The sequence below is a fragment of the Anolis sagrei genome, chromosome 6 (genome assembly GCF_037176765.1).
Source record: "Anolis sagrei isolate rAnoSag1 chromosome 6, rAnoSag1.mat, whole genome shotgun sequence".
Classification (NCBI taxonomy): Eukaryota; Metazoa; Chordata; class Lepidosauria; order Squamata; family Dactyloidae; genus Anolis; species Anolis sagrei.
The window spans coordinates 81,922,657-81,940,579 of record NC_090026.1 but is presented as its reverse complement, the minus strand read 5'-3'; the positions used below and the strand labels follow the sequence as shown (position 1 = coordinate 81,940,579).

General features: G+C 40.9%; 1 protein-coding gene across 1 annotated transcript in view; it reads left to right on the top strand.

Moving 5' to 3' along the window:
* The first annotated feature begins 4,179 nt into the window (after positions 1 to 4,179).
* Positions 4,180 to 17,923, top strand: part of STT3B (STT3 oligosaccharyltransferase complex catalytic subunit B) — a 49,262-nt gene continuing 35,518 nt past the window's right edge. Inside the window, exon 1 of the mRNA XM_060781875.2 lies at positions 4,180 to 4,913. Coding sequence (XP_060637858.2) covers positions 4,603 to 4,913 — 311 coding nt within the window. The 5' untranslated portion in view covers positions 4,180 to 4,602. The remainder of the gene's footprint in view (positions 4,914 to 17,923) is intronic.

Sequence of the window (17,923 nt, the reverse complement as noted above, 5' to 3'; positions counted from 1 at the left end):
GCCTAACATATTGGATGACACCATTTATTTGCAGGAGTGAATGATGTTATTAGGTGGCTACTTCCATTAGGGAGATGAAAGCCAGTAATGAGAAGAGATAATTTACAGTCCAACATTTAGATGCCCACATATTGTCCAATCTCATATTAGACTTGCCCCTATATATTCTGATAGACCCATGCTGGGAGAAGGACAGAACAGCAGGGTCTCTTCCTCCTGTTGAACTTTTCAGCAGCTTTTGATATCATTGACAATATCAACGTTTCCTATGGCAGTTTGGTGTAGTGTTGGGAGGGGTGGATTGGGACCTGGGATAAAAAAATAAATTTCCCCACTGAGCCATAGACTAGTCAGTTTCTCGCAGCCCAATCTACCTGATAGGGTTATTCTGAGGAGGATGTGGTCTTGAAAATAACATGGACACTGTGCTAGATTGTCCTTGTGGTCTCTTCCAGTCCCAGTCTCTTTTGGAATGCAAATAAAATAGAATGAAACCGAATGTACTTAAGTTCCAATACCAAAGACATCATCTGCATTCAAGATTGGATTCAGACCGCTGGGAGAGGTAATCTGGAGTTCAATGCCACCTATATGTAGATGACACCCAACTCTACTACTCCTTCCCACCTAAAGTCAAGGAAGTTGTCCTGACTATAAACTAGTTCTGACATCTATAATGGAATAGATGAGTGCAAACAAATTGAAACTTAATCCAGACAAGACAGAAGTGCTCCAGACAAGACAGAAGTACTCCTGTCAGAAGTACTAGGGAATAGTTATTCAGCCTGTGCTGGATGGGGTTACACTTTCCATGCAGACACAGGTCCGCAGTTTGAGGGTCCTCCTGGACTTGGTTTTGAACCTGGAGGTCCATGTGTCGGTGTTGGCTGGGAGGGCCTTTGCAAATTTAAATCTTGTGTACCAACTGCACCCATTCCTTGAGAAACCAGATCTTGCCACGGTGATACACTCCTTAGTTACATCTCATCTGGATTACTGTAATGTGCTCTATGTGGGGTTGCCTCTGAAGAGTGCTCAGAAACTCCAGCTGGTCAAAAGAGATGCAGCCAGGTTGCTAACTGGGGTTGGCTGCAGGGAGCGGACAACCCCCACCCCCATCCCTGTTGCAGCAGCTCCACTGGCTGCCAGTGTGTTACCGGATACAATTCAAAGTGCTGGTTATGATGTTTAAAGCTCTAGAGCAGGCAAGGGCAAACTTTGACCATCCAGGTGTTTTGGACTTCAACTCCCACAATTCCTAACAGCCTATCGGGAGTTGTGGGAGTTAAAGTCCAAAACACCCGGAGGGCCGAAGTTTGCTCATGCCTGCCCTATATGGTTCAGGTCCAGGTCCAGGCCTTGAGATCTTCAGGAGAGGCCCTTCCCTCGGACCCACCTCAATCTCAACCTCTGTTGGTGGGAACAAGAGAGCGGGCCTTCTCAAAGGCTGCCTCTTTACTCTGGAACTCCTTGCCCAGGGAAGCCAGAATGGACCTTCCCTGCTGTCCTTCCAGTGGCAGGCTAAAACCTTTTTATTTAGGCAGGCTGTTAAAGATGAAGGTGTTTAAGACCATCAAGGGTTGCTGTGATTTTGTGATGTGATTGTATATGCTTTTATGGTTTTAACCTGGATTGTTTTAATAGTAATGTTTACTACTGTTTTAATATTTGTATATTTTAAGTTGTATTCAAATGTTTTTAGTTGAGAGCTGCTTTGAGTCTCTGTATGGAAAGAAAAAGTGGGATATATATATATGTGTGTGTGTGTGTGTGTGTATATATATATATATATATATATATACACACACACACACACACACACACACTAGCTGTCCCCTGCCACATGTTGCTGTGGCCTAGTCTGTGTATATGTGTTTTGTGTGTGTGTATATATGTGTGTATATGTGTATATATGTGGTTTTGCACATGCATTGTAATTTTTTTATTTTTTGGCTTTTAAAGTCTCTTCCGCTGTGTTTTTCAGTGTTTTATGAGTGATGGTCACTCAACCTGATAGTTGTTATGTGTCCAAATTTGGTCTCAATTTGTCCAGTGGTTTTTGAGTTATGTTAAGCCCACAAACAAACATTACATTTATATAGACTAGCTGTACCCACCACGCGTTGCTGTGGACAACCTTCCCTCCCTCTTTCTCTCCTTCTTTCTTTCTCTCATTCCTTCCTTCCTTCTCTTTTTCCTTCCTTCCCCTCCCTTTTTCTTTCTCCCCTTTCTTCCTTCTCTACCTATTCTTGGACTGTAACTCCCAGCAGCCCTCCTGATTTTTCTATCTACCTACTATCTATCTCTATCTAATCTATATATCTTATCTATCTGGAGGATTGCTGGGAGTTGCAGCCCAGGAATAGGAACTATGTATGGATTTGGATGCGCCCAAAGAAATCCAAGGAGAAGCAATATTGCAACTTGGAAGCAGTGCATTTGGAACACCCTCCTCCCCTAAAAGGCCTGGTCTAAGGGATGCTGGGAGCTGTCATTTTTGTACATGTGGTGTATCACCATTTAGGGTTTTTTGGGTTTTTAAGTCCCTTCCGCTATTTTTTGGGAGGGGTTTATGAGTTATGGTCACTCGTTGGTCTGTTAGGGGTGTAATGTCCACATTTCACAGGGAGGAAGCCACAGGGAGGAGGGAGCAAGCTTGTTTTCTGCTTCCTTGGAGACTAGGACGCGGAACAATGGCTTCAAACTACAAGAGAGGAGATTCCATCTGAACATTAGGAAGAACTTCCTGACTGTGAGAGCCGTTCAGCAGTGGAACTCTCTGCCCCGGAGTGTGGTGGAGGCTCCTTCTTTGGAAGCTTTTAAGCAGAGGCTGGATGGCTATTTGTCAGGGGTGATTTGAAAGCAATATTCCTGCTTCTTGGCAGGGGGTTGGACTGGATGGCCCATGAGGTCTCTTCCAACTCTTTGATTCTATGAAATCCCAGCAACTACAACTCCCAAATGACAAAATCAATTTTTGAGTGAAGGGCATACATTGGGTTATTAGATGTCTTGTGTCCAAATTTGGTGTCAATTCGTCCAGTGGTTTATGAGCTCTGTTAATCCCACAAACGAAAATTACATTTTTATTTATATAGATAGAAAATAGATAGATAAGCATTGTTCTTCCCATTATTTTCATCACTGTCTAGAATTGTAGAGCTAGAAGGGACCACAAGGGCGATCTTAGTTTAACCCCCTGTCAGGCAGGAAAAACTCACAACTAAAGCATTTTCTGAAACATGCTCATCCAGTGTATTGTATTTGTGTTGTTGTTTTTAGCTATGTCGACCCTATCGGCAAACCTATCACAAAGTTTTCTTACCATGATTTTGTTTGCCGCCTTTGTCTCAATGAAGCTGTGTGAGAGTATGACCCAGTGATTTTCCATGGCTGAGCAGGAATTCAATCTCTGGTCCCCAGAGTCACAGTCCAACGCTCAAACCGCCACACCATACTCTTAGGGCGCATTTACTCTGTATAACAGGTCTGGGCAAACTTCGGCCCTCCAGGTGTTTTGGACTTGTAACTCCCACACTTACCAACAGCCTACCGGCATGACTCCAGAACACTAACTTTGAGGGAGGAAAGTAAGGCAGCCTGCCTGGAAACTACTTGCCCCAGGATGCAACGCGGCTCCTGGCTGTACTTCCCCCAAGCACCGCCTGTTACCCATTCCCTCTCCACGGAAGCACCGCAGCCCCCCGCCCCGCTTGAAAACCCAACGCGCCCATTGAGTTCACGTGACCCCCAAAAAGAAGGGGGGGAGAAGTGTCTCCGCCTTCCCAGTCTGTCACTGGTCAACGTCTTCACGAATCACGTCCTTCCACTTAGCACAGCCCTTTGCCATTGGCGGAGGCGGACAAAACCACCGCCTCCTTTGATCCGCGCCCTATAGGCCTCGCTCCTGATTGGCTACCGGCCTCCTCTTTTGAAGTACCTGTCGCTCTCTGACAGGTTAGCGGCGAGTTCCTGACAAACTGGGTGTGTGTGTGTGTGTGCTTGTGCGCGAGCGCGGGGAAGGGGCGGGGCGGAGGGATGGGAGAGTCCGACTCCCCTTGGCTCCGCCCACCTCGTGAGCATGTCAGCGGTTGCCTCAATTAACCGTCCGCGAGCGCGCGCGCGCCGGCCCCGCCCCTTTCCCCCCTCTCTTCACGGACAGGGGCACGCGCCTCCATTGCTCAGACTCAGAAGGGCCTCCCTCCTGGCTCCGCCCCCTTTCCCCGATCTTATAGCCTCCCAGCCACGCCTCTTCCCCTTCCCCCCTCCCTCTTCTACCGCACATCTCGCGGGCGGGCGCGCGCGCTGCTCGGGTCTCGCGCCCGAACGTTGCCTCGCGTCGCCTGTCTCGCGCCGCACTGGGATGTTGGCAGGCGGCGGTGGGGTCAGTGGAGAGGAGGGAGCGGCGGGAGCGGCGTGAGAGGGGCGCGGGAAGGGAAGGCGAGGCGAGGCGACGTCCCGAGCCCGTCCCCCGCTTTCTCCTCCTCCTCCTCCTGAAGCGCGCTGAGGGAACGGGGCGGGCTCTGCTCCTCCTCCTCCGCCGCCGCGCGTGAGGCGGAGAGAGGCAGGGAGAGACAGCGAGGAGCCCGCGGAGCAAGCAACATGGCGGAACACTCAGCCCCCGACCAGAAGCACAAGCCCGGCGCCGCCTCTGCCTCCTCCTCGTCGTCGTCTTCCAACTCCGCCGCCGGCTCCCAAGCGCTGGCCAACAGCAGGAGCTCCTCCTCGGCGACGGCGACCGGAGCCGGGCCCCCAACGGGAGGCGGAGGCCTGTCGGGGGGCCTGTCGCAGCCGGCGGGCTGGCAGTCGCTGCTCTCCTTCACCATCCTCTTCCTGGCCTGGCTGGCCGGCTTCAGCTCCAGGCTCTTCGCCGTCATCCGCTTTGAGAGCATCATCCACGAGTTCGACCCTTGGTAAGAGCAAGGCGAGGAAGGAAGGAGGGGACAGGTCTCTCTTCCTCTCGCGTTCTTTCCGAAGTGAAATTGGGGCGAAGGTCGCTCCGTTGGGGCTCGGAGCGGGAGGCCCAAGGGTTGAGGAGTTGCCTCTGTGGGTGAAAGGTGGCGAGGGCGGCCCGCGGGAAAACCTCGCCTTGGAAGACAGGCAAAGCACCCCCGACAGATGGCCATCCCGCTTCCGCCTTGAAACCTTCCCAGGAGGGATTTCCAAGACTTGCCTGCGGTTCTGGAATTGCTCCTGCCTATTTTTTCCCATGCGCTCCGAGCTCCTCTCTCCCTCCTTGGCCCAGGAAGTCAAGGACGCCCGAGGCTTTGAACTTTGGCTCCTTCCACACAGTAAAATTCCACATTATTTGCTTTGAAGTGGAGTAAATGGCAGTGTGGACTCAGATAACCCAGTTCAAAGCAGATATTGTGGGATTTTCTTCTTCGATACTCTGGATTATATGGCTGTGAGGAAGGGCCCTTGAAGAGATAGCGGGCTCAGTGTCTTGGGGCCCTTCCACACAGCCCTATATCTCAGAATATCAAGGCAGAAAATTCCACAATATCTGCTTTGAACTGGGTTATCTGAGAGCCCTTCCACACAGCCCTATATCCCAGGGTATCAGGGCAGAAAATCCCACATTATTCTAGTGTGGACTCAGATAACCCAGTTCAAAGCAGATAATGTGGGATTTTCTGCCTTGATATTCTGAGATATAGAGCTGTGTAGAAGGGCCCTGAGTCTACATTGCCATATATTCCAATTCAAAGCAGATATGATGGATTTTCAACCTCTATATTCTGGGTTATATGGCTGTGTGGAAGAGCCCTGGCAGGTTGGGCTCCTTTCCGCCAAACTTGTGCAACAGCACCCGTTGCGGCAGAGAGGCGGGCGTCCCTCCATGTGGGCTTGCAAGACAGAGGAAGAGCAGCAGCGAGTAATGCTATTGACAGGATGTTGGTTGCGAAGCCCCAGAGAGAGAGGCAGGGAGTAAGTGCGCATTGCATTACAGGTGGGCTGTGTTCCCAGTGAGGTTTAGGGCACATGGACTCCACACCGTGGCAGCCGAGCCACCCCTGCAGTCCTGAAAGGCACTATAACCCCAGTAGAAGGCAAAGCAGCATCACTCAGGTTTTTTTCAGTGCTATGCAAAAATCTTAGGAGACTGTCTGCAGCAATGGTATTTAGGACGCCAGAGGTAATTGGAGAGTTGCATGCAAATAGTATTTCTGGTAAAATCGTGCTGTGGCTTTGTAATAGGTTGAAATGCTAATTATGATTTAAGTTGCTGTGAGTTTTCCAGGCTGCATGGCCATTTTCCAGAAGCATTCTCTCCTGATGTTTCGCCCACATCTATGGCAGGCATCCTCAGAAGTTGTGAAGTCTGTTGGAAACTATGGGCTCTTCCACACAGCCATATAACTCAGAATTTTAAGGCACAAAATTCCACAATGTCTGCTTTGAACTGGATTATCTGAGTGCACACTGTCATATATTCCACCTCAAAGCTGAAAATGTGGGATTTTATTCAGCTGTGTAGAAGAGGCCTAAGCAAGTGAGGGTTTATATATCTGTGGAAGGCCCAGGGTGGGAGAAAGAACTCATGTCTGTTGGAGGCAAGTGTGAATGTTGCAATTAATCATCTTGATTAGCATTTCAAAGCCTTGCAGCTTCAAGGCCTGGCTGATTCCTGCCTGGGGGAATCCCTTCTTGGGAGGTGTAATTATGATTTATTTGCACATATTGTTAGTACAGGGTATCTGAGGGTTTTTCCCCTCCTTTCATGGTGTAACACCCATGTTGTATGCAATACAAGAGAAAATCTAAGAATTCATGCAATATCTCTGACAAATCATAATTTCTACATGCTTATGTGCTAGATTGTTTGATTTTAATTGAGATTTCCTTTCTTGGGATAGCAGTCATTCTTGAATGTGCCAACAAGTGCATCTTTCATAGATTATTTTTTACTTGAAGCTTCCGGTGCCTCAGATGGTGTCTTTCAATCACATAAACAGTCAGTTATATTGATGTATCAAGCTGTATGGAGATTTGTGTATTTTGTGTCTGGTGAATTAGGTCTTCTGTTTTTATTATTATTATTGCCAGTTGTTCACATGCTGCTGTTCATCCAGATAGAATATTTTGGATTAGTGAAGACTGCTACATAGAAATTTATTGGAACATGTCTGGAAAGCCGCTTCAAATTCTACATACATGTTTTAATTGCTTATATTTTGGGATTGTTTTATCTTTTGGTGTGATGTGATTTATTGTTTACTGGTGCGGCATTTAAGTTTTGCCGGATTTGTAAGCTGCCTTGAGGCCCCTCCAGGGTTGAGAAAGGTGGGGTAGAAATGAAGTAAATACAATAAATACAATAAATAAATCAGTGTGGACTTACTGTTGGTAATGTGATGAAATCAAAAGAAGATCTTTCAAGCTCAATTGAGCAGTTTATTAAACGATCTTAGGCAATCTTTCTTACATTGGTGTATATCTTTCAATTTAAACTACTTTCTTCTATGTATGTTATGTGTCGTGCTGTCAATTTTCTGTTAAAAATAAATTGTATCTTTGGAGGAAATGGTGTGGAACAAGGGTTAAACTTCCATTCTACCGCCTCTGCTCTTATTTTGTGGGGGAAGGGAGGGAGGAGTAAGATGCCTAGTCTTTGCTCTCCCAGCATCATGTTTAGTTTGTTGCTTGGATAGTACAGCAACCTGCTTTTTAAAGAGTGTACCAGTTTCCATACACTCCAGTGTCACTTTTTCTCTCAGTTTTTGTGCTGCTTTTGTCAAAAGAATTTGTGCTAGATAATTAAAATCTGGACCTTAGTTATAACGTTAATGAAAATATGCCAGTGTGATAGTCAATTTGGTATACATTTTAAAAAGTACATTTTAAAAGATTTAGTAAGGTTTAAACTTACTGAATGACAAAGTATAGATCTGTCTTATTGATAATGAAATTGGATGCTGCTAGTAATAATTGGTGTATCTAAAATCAGGTTTCATGGCACCCCAGCAGTAAAAAAGGTCCCAGTCCCATTGAACAATGTGCCACTTAATTTTAAAATATTTAGGGCTGTACTTGAAGAAATATGATATGGTGGAGCTGTACACTAAGGAGCAGTTTCGATTATGAAGGATGGAACAAAGAAAACAACTTGTATTCCAAGTGGGGTTGTACCTACACTTTGTGCTAAGGCTTTTAGTTATTGTAACACTATTTGGTCATATCTGAATATGTTAACACAAGTGTGTAGGGCAAAGAGGTCTTACACATTAGTTCTGTCCTCCTCAGTCCTGACACAATATGGTTTTAAGGGCCATTCCCTTCAGACTTTGTTGCTATTCAGTATTGCAAGGTCAGAAAAAGAGTTCTGCATATGAAAACTTTGAGCCAATGCAAACATTCAAGTTTCCAGCCCTCTGCATCACAGATGGCCATAGTGTAGGCCTCCAAATGTTGATCCATAGCTCTTTGTCTGTTCTAACCAACACAACCAGAAACAACAGTCCAGCATCTAGAGCAGGCATGAGCAAACTTAAGCTTTTCTGGTGTTTTGGACTTCAATTCCCAGAAATCCTAGCCAGTTTGCTAGCTGTTAGGAATTGTTGATGTTGAAGTCCAAAACACCTGGAGGGCCAAAGTTGGCCATGCTTGATCTAGAGGGTCTAAAACTGAGATAGTCTAAAGGCCCCAATAGCCTTTCTGATCTTGGAAGTTAAGTAAGTTTAACCCTCGTTAGTACTTGGATGGGAGACCACAAACACATACAAGGCTATAGACTGTATTTCAAAGGAAGGAATTCGAAAAACCACCTGAGTATTCCTTGTCTAAAACAATCTAGGCAACTTGAAGGCACATAGACACATCATAATCAGATGATCTCAATTACTCTGTGGTAGTGACCACATATAGACAGTTCCTAAACAAGGCCCATAACTATGTAAAAACAGATAGTGTTTGTGTGCAAGTGACATGAAAAACATTTCTTCAAATGACAATTTGCTTATTTATGAATTTGGCTTTGTCACCTGTAAAGAAGTAGGGCTGAGCCAAGATAGGATTATGCCCCCATATTAATTATTTTGTTAATAATTACGTATTTATGGCAAAATATCGTGCACATTTGGATCAACATCACCAGTCAGTTCCAGCTGGTTGTGCACAGTTATGTATATCTGAAGCCAGACAGGGTGGTGTTTGCCTCTATAATTATGTCAAGCAATGAAACCTCCAGCACACAGAGTGTTGTCTCATTTGACTCATCTCCTAGTTGCCTTCAGGTGGCATCATTACCTGGCTAGATCTGCAATGCAATTATAATGATGCTGTCTTCTTCCTTTTGTTTTACTTTAGGATTATACAGTGAGAAAGAGGACAAAATAGGCTGAAGCAACAGCATGTCAGGGGTTAATTTTTGTTTACACAGAATAACACACATCAACAGCTTTTGCATCAGATAATTTAAAGTGTGAAAGCCAGACTAGAACATTTAGACATGTAAGCAATAAAAAGACTTTCCAATCTGAAAAATGCAGTGTACAAAACATTTTTGTGAAGATGATATATCGGTAGTAGCAATAGTATACAGTGCAGAGTCCATTTCCTTCCATACATAATCATAGTCGCAGGTGGCTAATGCAGAATTATGTTGATCACAGAAAAATAAATATGAATCAGTCATCACTTGCCCAGAATTAATTGATAAGATTCAAGGAATGATGCCACTAATTCCACTGCAGAAACAAAACACTGTTTCAAAAGTCTTTCATGTGTTCCTTACAGCTTTTAAACATGCCTCATTTTTAAACATCTCATTGTAAATGAATTGTTCATGACATTTTGTAGTTACAGAGAACGCCAAGGTTGCTTATATCTGTAAATGTCTCTGAATATCCAAGTTAAGAAATATTGTAAGCTCAGATACTTCCCCAGTTGCAACAGTCACAATGCAGTATATGTGCTTAGTATGTGACCTTGCAGTCTGCTTTACATAGGTGAGATGAAAAGACCACTGAAGGTCAGAATTGTTGTTAAAATCGCATTGCAAAAAGAAAAAGCTTTTTTTCTTCTAGTGCTTTCATAATGAACATCACTCTGAATCACATAGCCAGGAGTTTGTGTTTTATTTCTTGAAGTATAAATATATTAGTCTCGATCTTCTTTGAATATATCATAGGTTATGTTGCATTTTTTTTGGCTTCTGTGCCTATGTGTGGGTTGAATGAATAACAAGAAATGAATTATTATACAGCTGGTATTATAAACTGGCCCACATACCATGTGCAGATTACTGTTGTACATCTTTGTATCTTTTTATTTCTAAAGTGCTTTAATTTGCTAGGTACAAAAAATAATAATAATCCTGCTCTTTAGTCTTTTTCTGGATCAGAATGGCTACTGTACCCTACATAACTTGAGGTTCTAGTGCAGAGGTTCTTAACCTGTGGGTCCCCATGTGTTTTGGCCTACAGCTCTCAGATATCTCAGCCAGTTTTCCAGCTGTTAGGATTTCTGGGAGTTGAAAGCCAAAACATCTGGGGACCCACAGGTTGAGAACCACTGGTCTAGTGAATTATCAAATCTGGTTCAAATAACTTCATTCTCCCACCATCCAGTTCATTATTTTAATAATGGTTTAATGTTACTGATTTTTAGATTACATAGCCTCTAACAAGGGCTATTAAATATGCCTTTCACTTTTAATGTTTACATATCCTCAAAAAGCTCTTCCTTGTTTGTATATAGTAGGCTTTGATGGTATAACACTTCTTATATTTAGCTATATCATCCAGTCTTTCTCAATCTGTAGGCCATTTCTCCTGATGGTACTCCTATAGGAATAGAACATTTTCCTTTTGCATCAATAAGATACCCAGTCATAATGAAATTTTTCCTCAGGAAATAAGAATTTTCAACTGCCATTATAAAATGTGGTGATTGTTAGAGCAACTCTAGTTTATTTTTCATATTCATATGACTCACTCAAGTAGATTATTTCTGTGCCTGCCCAGTAGTTATTCGGTACGTTCTAGAGTTCTACTTTAATGTGGCTCCACCCCCTTGTAATGTCCATGACCAGCAGGATTCGTTATTTTCCTTGGAGTTTCTTTTTAAGTGCCACCTTCGCAACTGCGTTAGGGAATCACCAGTGATTCAGTATTATAAAATACTTTGTCTTGTTTATAGTCTGGCCATGTCTTACAGTAGTTCTTACAGGGCCTTCTCAGTGATGGCCCTTCATCTGTGTGTGGGGGGGAAGGTACAAGAATAAAGTTATTTGTGTGTGTGTAATGACAACCTAGTAGTGCTGAAGGATAAAGAACGTGCAATAAGTACTTGTATTTTGGAGCCAAGAAATTGATTTTGGAAGCCACTATCAATTGTAATTTACCAATCCAACCATATCTGGAGAAGAAGTTTCATTTAAAATTGTTTTAAATTTGGGCCACTGAAACAGCCTTCTCTCTAATTCTATAGAATCCAAGAACGTAAAACATTACTTTTCAAGCCTGACTTCTAAAATAGTCTTACAGATTCTTAAAATGTTACTTCTGTTCCAGTGGGTTTCTGGAACTGGGACTTGCAAAAAAACTATGAGTTCGGTTTTCGTATAATTCATCTTCAGTAAATTTTGCTTGCAGTAAGAAATAAAATGAAATCTAGTTGCATAAAGCAGTACTGAAATCGCTTTCCCACTAGTTCTTGTTGGGAAAAATATGGTCCAGATTAAACCACTACATCATTTAAGTACAAATCTCTGGGCCAGTAAGAAACACTTTTTAAATATCTAGTAAAGCAGTATTGGTTATAAAAAATAAATGAGTTCACTAACAATAAAGAATATGAATCAAGGATTAAATAAAAAACAAACTCTGATGTAGCAACTAAATAAAGTCCTCCTGGGAAAGTACAGGTTTCATTTGAGGATGAAATGTGACTTCCCAAGCCAGGGACTGCGGCTAACAAAGAAGTACAGAAAAGAAGTAACAGAAAAGGAGCTGTACCTTAGAATTGTTATCAAAGTAACTTCAGAGAGTGATTTATTAATTGTTGGAAAGGGAGATGTTACTTTAGGGGTGGTTCTAAGGCGCTTAGTGCTATAGAAGTCATGATTAACTAACCTGTTGAATTGCATCTGGAAATAGAGTAGCAAACTATACCCAGTAGGAAGGTTACTGGGCAAAATTCTTCCAGCTTTTCTGCCGTAATAGAAGTTTGCTGTTCATATTTTTCTGCATCTTAGTGGTGCAGTGAAACTTTTTCACAAACACTTTGGTATTCTCGAATTTTACATTGTAAAACACATGTGAAGAAAACTTGTTATGGAGAAGAGCTACCAAACATGATATTTACCATTTGGACATTTTATGAATTAGGATTTCATGGTCATCATCTCAGAACAGCAGTTATGACATTGTCTGCATATCAGATTGTCCACACTGGGGGCCCTTCCAGTAACAAACTAGAATTTGCCCTTGGTTGTTTTTAGTTTTCCTTTCTAGAAGAGGCAAACAGCTCCCCTAGAAACAGGATTCTCTGGAGTCCTGGTTTACATTTATGACTAGACACTGAATCTGTTTCAGAGAGAGAGCAGTAAAACTCCTTTGACACATTAGTTTACTTTGGATTTGCTCCTTTTTTATTCACGGGGATTGCTTATCAAAGGTCACACTGTTAGGATGTGTTTGCAATTTATGATCAGTTTTCTTTTTGGGGACAGGTTGGCAATCAAACAATCAGACTTAGTAGCAACCTAAATTGTGTGTAAATGTAATTGCTCTTTTGCACCTGCTGATGGCACCCATCCCTGAAAATTTTCACATCTGCAATGGTGAAGAAAAAATGTTTCAAAGAAATGGCCCTTTCTGCTTCCAGATCAGTTAGAAAGGAAACAGGCGGGTGGGAACCTTATGAGTAGAGCAATCAATTCTGTGCAGGGCTGTCCTTTTTACTTTGCTGGGGGCATGCACCTAGCTTAGCAGCCATTCCATGTAAGGCTCTGGAGGATTCAGTAAGGTGTATGATTACTATAAAATCAGTTGAAGTTTTGGAGGTAGGGTTAACAGAATTTGTTGTTTTCTCATCTACCACTTCTGCATAGAGTTTGTGACTGCTGGCAGGAAATATAACTGTGACAGGGTTTGCCTTACCAGTGAATTGGAGTTACTGAACAATTTGTTGCTTGATAAATCACTTTTTAAATAGCTAAATAGAGACAATACATTATGCTTCCCTATATAAATGTATTTCATTGTATTCAATGGAGTTTACTCTTAGGATTTCAATTCCCTTGATAAATAAAATATTTCGAAACTGCCAATAGTTTTCCTTCTCTCCTTTCCCAACCTTCAGTTCCAGTCTTGTTTTAAAAATGTATAGATTCATGGTTAAAAATAATGTAATTACATACCACAATATATATAATATCAGATGTATATTCTTATTTCCAAAGTGTAGTGAAAGTGTGTACTATGCATAAAGCATTACAATAGTTTTTGTGATGTATATTTCAGAAATAAACCTTCATAAGCAACTGTCGTACTTTTTAGTCTATAGAACATGTTCTCAGTTCCTTTTAGATTGTATATAGTTAAATAGACAACTTGAATGTGCGCACAAGTTTTCAGTTGGCATTGGACTACAACTCTAGAAACCAGAATTGAATTCTAACTCAACAATAGAAATCCACTGCATGACCTTGGTGAAGTCACATTCTCTCAGCCTCAGAGGAAAGCAATGAACTAATCTGATCAAGAAAACCATATGATAGGTTTTCTTTTAAGATAGCCATAAGTTGGAAATAATTTCAAGGTACACAACAACAGGTAACACAATAAAATAAAATGGTTGAACATGTGACTCAAAAGTCATTTGCTCAATGAAATTTAAAAAAGCCAGGGCCACACTGATAAGGTACTTTGACATTATGGTTGACTTATGAATGGACATAAAGTGATTCAAAGCCGTATTTCTTGAGTGTTAAGAAAGCTTGACTAGAAGAATCCTGAACTGATAAAAAATCTTTGCAGTTCAACATTTATTCTGTGAAATTCATATACAGTGGTTTTATACAAAAAAAAAATTCTTTACAGAAAAAATGTTCTTTGTGCAGAAAAAAGTAGAAATATTTTTCTATACACAAAAATCTGTTTTCTCTGCAAACTGACTATACATGTATATTGCACAAAATACGTCCCAAATAGTGAATAGTTTTGTTAAACGTGCAGTTTCTGAATACTTTCTTTCAGTAGGCAGAAAATTGCTAAAATTACTGACAGTTTTCTTCAAGAGGAAAAAAAAAGTGAAAAATTACATTGTGTATTTGTGAGAGAATGAAATTTAACTTTTCTTTGTCTTACTTTGTTAACACAAATGTTCTATAAACTTATGTCATGTCAGGAGTGACTTGAAAAACTACAAGACGCTTCTGCAAAGTCTGAGTTGGCCATTGTAAAAAATGAAAGAACTCAAATGTCAGACTTTACATATCAGTTTCTTTATAGGCTATTGACTTTCAGTAATGTATGTTGTTTTTGGCTATCTTCATTGAAACTGGGGAAACAAAGTAACTTTGTGCTTATTCTGCAGGTTAGTTTACAAAATCTTATGTTTCACGTATAACATTCTCATATTGTTACCTATTGACATTGTCCCAAGTGTTGAGGAGTACCTTGGGACCAGGAAAATCACCAGATACACTGAGGAGAAAGCTGTACAAAAGCCCTCAGAAAATGACATCATACTTATCACAGATTCTGTGGAACTCTGTGAATAGTACACTGTTTGCTTTATTTTGAGGGGATCCGTTTCAGTTACTGAAGTGTAGTGACATGGACAATACTCAAATCAGTCTTGTCCCACCCTTGCTATCCCACTATATAAGGTCTAGTAGAGAAGGATTAATTGGGTGGGCCCAGGAGGTTCTAAATGCCACAGATGATACTCTAACTTTTAAGGAGACTGTAGTGCCCTTTCTTGAAGAGCATGCCTCTGAACCCAGAGGTATATGGGAATTCCCAATCTGCCTCTAATACCTTTTGAGTGCAGATGCTCAAGCATATGTTGGTCTCAGTTCTTCTTCAAGGAAACAGATTACTGGTAGCTGGAATCATTTCAAGGATTTCAGCCCAGATTTTGGTACAGAAACAGCTTTTGTTGCTCTTACCAATGGCCTACTCTAAGGAAAGATATGAGAGTGCTGTCTAGTTAATCTTCTTGGATAACTTGGCAGTTTTTGGCATAATCAATTATGGGATGGAAGTAAGAGGCACTGTGTTGCAGTGGTTTTGTTCCTGTCTGCGAGGCACATTCCAGAGAGTGGGCAGTAGGGTATCTGTCAGGCTTCGTAGTTATCAAACTCTGGGATTCAACAAGGCTCCATCTTACTATCCCCATACGGATTCTGAATCCCAATAAGACAGTGATTTGGTGATTCTCAAGCTTGAGAATTGGGTAAATGTCATGGGAAGTGTATCTTTGGATTACTCATCTATTCATCTTGACCTAAAGGTCTAGTTGACTCCATGGCTAAGTGTCAGATGGAGTGAGTTTTAACATTATATAGCACCATGAGATCCCGTGATACAACGTATTAGTATTTTAGATAAACTGTTTCAATGTGAAGATTGTAAAATCTTCTTTTCTCATTCACGGTTGAGCAATAATAATTAAAATTATACTTGTAGGCTGTCAGTGATGCTGCTTTGTATCAGCTGCTCAATGGTGCTTTCTTGGGTTTCTCATTCCTTCCCCACCCCAATTTGTTAGCCGCTGCCTGACTAAATTTTAGATTATCTTATTTTTCTTCATTTGTGTACAGAATGGAATAAACATACTTACCTGTCATGCATGTGGGTGTTTTATAATAAATATTTATTCTTTGTTTTCATTCTTGTGTGTTTGGATGTGATGACCTACCATAATTTATCATTGTTGTTTGGCTTTGGTGAGAATAAGCCTAGCACACACAACCCCAGATATAAGGGCCCCCTTCTTGGCTAGCCACATGGAGAAGTTCAGAAACTTTGGTATCCATTTTGATTAGCTGATGTTTCACAGGACTTCTGCATCCAATAAATGTTAATTAATAATTGCTTGTTGGAAAGGTTTTTTGTTTCTTAATAATAGTTAAGAATAACCAAAGTTTACGATTCAGTTGTAACAGTTATTTACAGTTAGTTAGGCTTCTAAGGCAAATGGCAGAATATTTGAGTATGGTAAAGCATCATCCAAGTACAGCAGTGTGATAAGGCTTTTAAAAAATCAGGTTTAGAAGAAGAACAATGTCAGTGATCTGATAATAGGTGGTCCTCGCTCTTCTCCTTCATCCTGTGGTTCTCTTTGATTCTGTATGTGAAGCTTATTAGCAGTGGGAAATGTTTTTAAATGATAGACCAGCAAATGTGTCAGTCTTGTGAATTAATATCCCCATCTTGAGATAATTCATCTGTGCATGGGAGCAAGTTTCTTTTAAAGTTTAAACTGTTGATCTAAAGGAAAACACATTTTTCTCTGGACTCTCATTCTTTAAAAGCCTTTTAAATCTTGTCAAAGTTTCAAAAAAAATTACATGGAAAATACATAGCCTTTTAAAAAAACTTTGTTTCGTATACTGTCTATTTTGTATAGTAAGTGAACTAGAACACAATAAAAGGCAATAAATGTGATCTCAAAAATGATGGTCTGAAAAAATGGAATTCACTATCAAGCAGGTGTTTTCTACAACAATTGAGTGAAAGAATAACAGTTGCTTCTTTTATAATGTGAATTTCTTTGTACCATAAACAGTAAATTATTGCTACATCAGATGCAATTGTATAGCTTTAAATGAATAGGTGATGTTAGGAGGAATATGATTGTATTATATCACCCCTGTGTAGGATTGTGGTCTAAGATACTGCTATATTATTTTTCTGCTTTGTATGTATCCATGGTTTCATAATTTGGATCAGTTCATGTAGCAAGACAACACATTGCTATTTTCCTGAGACTTGTCATTGCAGTTAAGTGCTGTTAATTGGCATCCTAGGTGTGTTATAGTAGACCTAGACACAGACAGCAGAAATTCCAAATTTCGTAGCTGGTGAAAGGAAAATGACAGCAACCTGTTCATTGGGAATATTTTTAGCCATAATCCAGAAAAAAGTTGTCCTCTTGGCCAGGCATGAGAGCTGATTTACTACTTTGAGAAAAGAGTGATTATTTATTGTAATTCTTTCAATATATTTTAGCCATTGTACAGTATTACATTTCTTCAAGAACATTAAACTATAGTAGCTGAGCCTTAGTTATTCTAAATTGGTTGTGATAAATGTCGATGTATTGGAAGAGTGCAGAGTATAGACAAATCTCTTACCTAGTTCATTGTAGCAGAAATATGACACATTATGCTGATATAGTTATCGAGGCAAAGAAAGAAGGAAAGAAAGAAAACCTTACCGGAACAAGTGCCAATTTGAACTCTTACCTATTATTATGTAATTGAACTGTCAAAATCTGCCTTAGTTACTTGATAAAAAAAGTTGTTTTCTTTAACTCTGCCTCATTATTTCTTCTGCAGTGTTTTAAGATACGCTGTAAAGTAATGTAACAACATCTGAGGCAGATGTAGGCCAGAACTTCAAAATGAGGATAATTTTTGATGTTGCTTTTTAATTATATTGCTAAGACCTGTATCATAACTTTTTGACAGCTGTATTTTTTCTGCAGCTGTCTTTGCTTTGTTTCAGCTGACATCTTCGGCATTTCAAAATTCTTTGAATGATATAGCCAGTTTTGGAAGTGGTACATAAAAATATTTAAGTGTGAATTTTTTCTTTTAGATTTCGTAGTTCCCTGTGCAGATTTTTCTTTGGTTTCAGCTTCTGTTGCCTAGAACTATAAGCTAAGTATTCTGTATTAAATTTTTTTTTAGGAGTAAATACCCTTTTCAGATTTTTTAAAAAGATCAGTAGCCCAAGGCTTCACA